The 7,239-nt window shown below is 45.9% G+C and overlaps 1 protein-coding gene across 1 annotated transcript in view; it reads right to left on the bottom strand.

Moving 5' to 3' along the window:
* Window positions 1–7,239, bottom strand: part of Iqcg (IQ motif containing G) — a 57,768-nt gene that overhangs the window by 2,107 nt on the left and 48,422 nt on the right. Inside the window, exons 5-6 of the mRNA XM_013019317.1 lie at window positions 6,379–6,453; window positions 536–667 (exon numbers count right to left, since the gene is read on the bottom strand). Coding sequence (XP_012874771.1) covers window positions 536–667; window positions 6,379–6,453 — 207 coding nt within the window. The remainder of the gene's footprint in view (window positions 1–535; window positions 668–6,378; window positions 6,454–7,239) is intronic.

The raw sequence follows: 7,239 nt of genomic DNA on the forward strand, positions 1-7,239 counted from the left end.
GGTAGAGCGCTAGCCTTGAGCTGAAGAGCTGAGGGACAGCGCCCAGGCCCAGAGTTCAGGCCCCACGACCGGACCCAAAAAACAAACAAACAAACAAAAAACCAAGTAGTCTATTAGAGCTAAGAGTCTTAAGGACTTTCCTGCCCGAGCTGACTTTGAACCATGACCCTCAGACATGAGCCACTGGTGCCCAGTAGCAAATAGCCTGTGTCCTCGCTGTGTCCCCCGCTGTGTCCCGCTATGGATGTTCTACACTCATCCTATGCTGACACTTCCAAATTGTTTTCAGCAACCAGAAAGTGGAAGTGAGAGCACAGTACCAATCTCAATGGCTAGTTCTATCTGCGCTAGCAATAAGCAAACTAGTTGAACTAATAAGCAAAATGCCTGGGGTGCAGTAAGCTCAGGGTTAGTGCTCACTGCCGCTATTCCCCTGGCATCCTCAGTTATCATCTGAGGAGAAGCCCTCATTCCATTCTCCAGCCCCTGCGGCTGAGCCACCGCCTGCTCCTCCAGCCACCTGGCCATGGCTTACCATCTTTGCCAGTTCCTGAAGGTGTGCCAAGTCAGTGGCCTTTGCAGTCTGGAGAGCAGTTAATTCATTCTGTTTCATTTCTGTGTCTTTGTCAAATTTCTCCATCCAGTACTCTAGTTTCTCCTCAAGTTTCTATTTGGAAAGAACACAAAAACATGGCTTCTATCAGATACTAAACAGCTTAGATTTTTAGCTTTCATTTATTTATAAGGTTCAAAAACAAGCAAAACTTTCTCCAGTGACAGACCACAGGTTACTCATGGATGAGGGCGCTACTGGCTAGGGAGACTGAGATGACGTGATCTGTCTTTATACCCGGGCAATGGTTAGATGGGTATGTTTACATAAATGCTCACCTAACTGTCCATGCAGTCTCATTCTGTACTTTTCTCTGTATGCTACTCAACTTAAACGTAGGAAGAGGGCCTTCTAGATGTCTGGGGAAGGAAAATTGAACTAGAAAGGTGGGTTGAAAATTCTGAAGGAGAGACTAGTATTTGATCCTGTTTATAAGAATGCACACGCAGGGGCTGGGAAGGTGGCTTAGTGGTAGAGTGCTTGCCTTGAATGCATGAGGCTCTGGGTTCCATTCCTCAGACCATATAAGCAGAAAAAGCTGGAAGTGGCGCTGTGACTCAAGTGGTAAAGCACTAACCTTGAGCTGAAGAGCTGAGGGACAGAGCCCAGACCCAGAGTTCAGGCCCCATGACCGAGGAAAAAAAATGCACATGAGGCACATGCATGTGCCCACACAAGCATGCTAAGACTAGAATACTTGAACAGGAGGTCTTGCTCTGCTTTTTCTGCTCACATTCTACCAGCATTTGAGCCAGACCTCCACTTCCACATTTTTGCTAATTAATTGGAGATAACAGTCCTTTATTTGTCTGCCTGGGCTGGCTTCAAGTTGAGAACCTCAGATTTCAGCCTCCTGAGTAGCTAGGATTGCAGGTGTGAGTCATGATGCCCAATTGAGATGCCTTTTTGGTTGCCAGCACTGACTAGTAGCCAAGAAGAGTCCAAAGTTTTCAGAATCTCTCTCTGTCTCTCTCTGTCTCTGTCTCCCTCTCTGTCTCTGTCTCTCTCTCTCAAAAAAGATATTAAGTCCATAGGAATCTAACATTCAAATTTGAGCCAGATGCTCATGTCCCTTACCTACTAAAGAGGCTGAAAATCTGAGGATCACAGTTCAAAGGCAGCCCAGGCAGAAAAGTTTGTGAGACTCTTATCTCCACTAACTACCAAAAACCTGGAAATGGAATTGTGGCTCAAAGTGGTAGAGCACTAACCTTAAGCACAAAAGCTCAAGTACAGTGCCCAAGCCCTGAGTTCAAGTCCCAAGACCAGCACACACACAAAAAAGAAGGGAACCAGTTCCAGATAGGAGTGTCCAACTAAAGTGTGATGATACAATCTTGTATTTATCCTATTTGCATTAATTTCTACTTAAGGCAAGTGACATTGGTTTTCTTTTTTTAAAAAAATTGTGCCTATAATACTGGGGATTGAACTCAGGGCCAGAGTGCTCTCCTTTGGCTTTTTCACTCGAGGCTGGTGCTTGACTGCTTAAACCACATCTCTACTTCCAGCTTTTTGGTGCATAATTTGAATAAAAAGTCTTTTGTTTTGTTTTTTGGTCCGGTCGTGGGGCCTGAACTCTGGGCCTGGGCGCTGTCCCTCAGCTCTTCAGCTCAAGGCTAGCGCTCTACCACTTTAGCCACTGCACCACTTCCGGCTTTTTTTTTTCTTTTTGCTTATGTGGTACTGAGGAATCGAACGCAGGGCCTCATGCATGCAAGGCAAGCGCTCTACCACTGAGCCACCTTCCCAGCCCTGGAATAAAGAGTCTTATAGACTTTTCTGCCCAGGTTGGCTTCAAACTACCATCCTCACATCTCAGCTTCCTAAGTAGCTAGGATTATAGGCATGAACCACCCATGCCCAGTTGGTTTTCTTCTTTCTCTTTTTTTTCTTTCTTGCTTTCTTTCTTTCTTTTCTTTCTTTTATTTATTTTTTTTTTTTTTGCCTGTCCTGCTAAGGGTCTGGGCACTGTCCCTAAGCTTCATTTTGCTCAAGGTTAGCGCTCTACCACTTAGCGCTCTACCACTTGAGCCACAGTGCTACTTTATGCTTTTTCCGTTTATGTGGTAATGAGGAATCAAACCCAGGACTTCATGCATGCTAGGCAAGCACTCTACCACTAAGCCACATTCCCAGACCCATGTTTTTCTTTTTATGTAATGAACAGAAAATTTTAATTTAAAATAAATTTTGTTGTGTTAGGTGAGTCATGATGAGGGAAAAAAAATAACTCAGATGTGTGAAGAGGTTAGAAAGCCAAGAAAGTGGTATGTAGATAATTGACTGGGCCAGAGAGCAAAATAAAAAACTCCATCAATCCAAGGAAGTGAAAAAACACTAGCAATCCTGAAAAATAATTCTGGTTGTGGTGACTCACACAGATACTACGGATTTAAGACAAGGAGGATTGTGGTTTAAGGCCAAAGTGCAGGTGAATATAATAGTACATTTTGAGGGGCTGGGAAGGTGGCTCAGTGGTAGAGCACTTGCCTTGCATGCCTGAGGCCCTGGGTTCGATTCCTCAGCACCACATATGCAAAAAGAGAAAAGCCGGAAGTGGCGCTGTGGCTCAAGTGGTGGAGCAATAGCCTTGAGCTGAAGAGCTGAGGGACAGCGCCCAGGCCCAGAGTTCAGGCCCCACACCAGACCCCCCCACAAAAAAATAGTACATTTTGATTTACTGGCATGTTATATTTTTGGCAGTAGTGGGATTTGAATTAAGGGCCTTGCATTTGTTAGGCATGCATGCTACTGCTGGCTCTCGCCTACAGCTCTTTTTTTTTTTTTTTTTTTTTGCAGCAGTTATTTTAAAATGAGGTCTTGTTTCCTGTCTGGCCTGTCTGTGCCTGAACCATGATCCTCCTGCTTTTTGCTTTCTACCATAGCCAGGATATCAAGCCTGAACCAAGATTCCCAACTTCAATTGAAAAGCCCTCCTGGGCTGACCGGAATCGTCAGGCCTCCTGCCCTCTCCCCTGTGTGCACCATGATTAGTGGAGAAACCGTGTCATCTGTATGCCCAGGCAGGCCGAGAACCAATCATTCCTCTGATCTCAGCCTCCCAAATAGCTAGGATTGGAGGCTTTGAGCCACAGTACTCATCTTTATTAGCATAGTAATGGAGAAAAATATGTCGCCTTAATGGATAACTTTAAAAATAAAAGCCTTGGGCAAGTTACGAAATTCCTGAAGAATAGATCTCATGAATAAAACAAAACAAAAACCTTCCTATTTGTGCCAGTTAGCAATTTACCACTTCTCAGCTCCTAATTCATCCTTCACTGAAACCTTGCTTGGTAAAACCTTGGATTTTGCCAGTAGAGGGCAGTAGAGAACATGCCAGGAGGGCTTCTCTTCCTGGTTCCTGCCTGTTGCGGGAGGGGCAGGAGGGGGTGGGTAGGGGAACACCCATTACCCATTCATTAACACGTCTGATGACACCACGGCCAAACATATCAATTTAAATATGACTCAACTTTAGCAAACCTCTTATCATCTGAATGAATGGAAACAATCTCATTTGGTGGGGGGAAGAAATTAGCAAACTTCACTTTCCTGCTTGCTAGCTTTATCTTGGCTCCAGGAAATACAGCAAGGTCTCTACTGCCCTGGAGGCCCGGCCACACACTCTCCTGTGAATATTAGCCTGGGAAGGATCCTACCCTTCCAGGATCTCCAACTTTTTTCTTTTTCTTATTGTCAGTTGTGGGCCCTGAACTCTGGGCCTGGCCACTGTCCCTCAGCTCTTCAGCTGTAAACTAATGCTCTACCACTTGAGCCTCAGCCCCACTTCCGGCTTTTTCTGCTTATGTGGTGCTGAGGAATCGAACCCAGGGCCTCATGCTTGCAAGGCAAGCGCTCTACCACTGAGCCACCTTCCCAGCCCCTAGGGCCTGCAACTTTACACTTTTCTTCTATCAGTCCAGGCCCTGGGCTATTCTTTAGAGAGAGAGAGAGAGAGAGAGTGTGTGTGTGTGTGAGAGAGAGAGAGAGAGAGAGAGAATACTCAGGGCCTCTAGCTCTTGCTTGGATTCCTTCCTCACCTTCCCCAAGATTGGTACTCTACAACTTGAGCCACACCTGGCTTTTTTGCTGGTTAACTGGAGATAAAGAGTCTCACAGACTTTTTCTGACCAGGCTGGCTTCAAACCATGATTCTCAGATCTCAGCCTCTTTTTTTTTCCCCCCTGTCTATTGTGGGGTTTGAAATCTGGGCCTGGGCGCTGTCCCTCAGCTCTTCAGCTCAAGGCAAGCACTCTACCACTTGAGCCACAGTGCCACTTCCGGTTTTCTGGTGGTTTATTGGAGATGAGAGTCTCACAGACTTTCTGCCTGGGCTGGATTTGAACCATAATTCTCAGATCTCAGCTTCCCGAGTAGCTAGGATTATAGGCGTGAACCACCAGCACCTGGCTCTTTTTTTTTTTTTTTGGTCAGTTGTAAGACTTTAACTCAGGGCCTAAGTACTGTGCCTGAGTTCTCTTTTTTTTTGGGGGGGGGTCCAGTTATGGGGCCTGAACTCTGGGTCTGGGCACTGTCCCTCAGCTCTTCAGCTCAAGGCTAGCACTCTACCACTTGAGCCACTACGCCACTTCCGGCTTTTTTCTTTTTGCTTATGTGGTGCTGAGGAATCGAACCCAGAGCCTCATGCATGCAAGGCAAGCACTCTACCACTGAGCCACCTTCCCAGCCCCTGAGCTCTTTTGCTGAAGGATAGCACTCTGCTACTTTTAGCCACAGAGCTACTTCTTGTTTTAGAGTAGTTAATTGAAGGTCAGAGTCTCACAGGGACTTTTCTGCTGGGCTGGTTTTGAACCACGATCCTCAGATCTTAGCTTCTTCAGTAGCTAGGATTACAGGTGTTGAGCCACCAGTGTCTGGCAAAAGTTATCTTCCATCCCTGTGGTAGCCAGTCCCTTTTTAGTGGCTTATGATTCTTCTGTTAAATTTTCTCTTCTCAAATTATTGATATGGTTTGTCACCTAAACGGATCGTTAATAATACAGAATTGATGCCAGAAGTGGAATTTTTCTCCTAGCCTCTAGTTCACATCTCCCTCACTAGATGTCATCTGAAGTCCATGTTACTTTCTGACCATCAGATGCCATCAGAACAGTGCCATCAGTGCAGCGGGCAACTATACTGTCCTGTACCAAGTCAAAGCAAGCAAAATATCTGGAGACCACATGATGGGAGCAAAAAAGAGAATGGAGGTGGTATGGATGTAAGACTGGAGGTACTCGACCCTGCCAGGTGAAAGTAAACTTCTCCTGGTGGGTTAGTTTGTTTTTGCTTTGGAAACAAGAGCTTTGACCAGCTTGACAACTAAATACCAATTTCCAGAGGCTGGTGACAATTTGCTATAGTAATATATTAGATATGAATAGTAGCTGCAATTGAAGTCACTAGCTAATGACACAGAAAATAAAGTCACTTCCAAGAGCCATTCAACCTCTGCCAGGCAAAACAGTGAAGTTAAAGGGTATGGTAAGAATCACCAAGCTGGGTGGTAGTGGTAGACTGGCTGCCTAGCATACTTGAAGCCCTGGATTCAATTCCTCAGCACCACATAACAGAAAAGGCTAGAAGTGGTGCTGTGGCCCAAGAGTGGTAGAGTACTAGCCTTGAGCAAAAAAAGCTCAAAGAAGCTCAGGGACAGTGCCCACCAGGCTCTGAGTTCAAGCACAGGATAGGGATACACACACACACACACACACACACACACACACACACACAATCAGTGGATAATTTTGGTAACTCACCTGTTGCTCTTTTCTAAGGAACACTTCAATCTCCATATGAGTTCGGTTCTCTTCTTCTGTTTTCATCCTTAGTTTCTATAAGAACAAGAATCAAATACCAAATACAAAAACTTCTGGGATCAGGGGCTGAGAAGGTGGCTCTGTGGTAGAGCGCTTGCCTTGCATACCTGAGGCCCTGGGTTCAATCCCTCAGCACCACATAAGCAAAAAGAAAAAAGCCGGAAGTGGTGCTATGGCTCAAGTGGTAGAGCACTAGCCTTGAGCTGAAGAGCTGAGGGACAGCACCCAGGCCCAGAGTTCAGGCCCCACGACCAGACCAAAAACAAACAAACAAACAAACAAAAAACTTCTGGGATCAGAAATTTTCAGGCAACAGGTGCAGCTGAGAACAGCAAGTTTCCTCGGCAGCTAGGATCCAGAAATGCCAAGGCTCCCTTCAACTCCATTGGCATTTCGCAAGCACAACTGAAGGTTGGCACCACCTTAACTATATGCAAAGTCCCCACACACAACCACAATCCTGTCACCCAGAAAGTAGTATCTGTTTAAGGAGAAAAATAATGCTTCAAAGGCACAAGATTCTTAGGCCCAGGAAAGGGAATCCAGAGCACAAATGAAGTGTTTTGTCAGGTCGTGGGCACCATCTAGGGGTGAGCTTTCACATAACAGAGTCTTCTACACGTTCATGCCTCCCCCACCCCCCATTTTTCTTCTAGTGTTCTCAGTCTGGCCTCAGATTCCCAATCCTCTTTTATTACCCTCCTACTTTTTTTTTGTCGGTCATGGGGCTTGAACTCTGGGCCTGGGCGCTGTCCCTCAGCTCTTCAGCTCAAGGCGAGCACTCTACCACTTGAGCTACAG

This window comes from Dipodomys ordii, unplaced genomic scaffold (genome assembly GCF_000151885.1).
Source record: "Dipodomys ordii isolate 6190 unplaced genomic scaffold, Dord_2.0 Scaffold45, whole genome shotgun sequence".
Lineage (NCBI taxonomy): Eukaryota > Metazoa > Chordata > Mammalia > Rodentia > Heteromyidae > Dipodomys > Dipodomys ordii.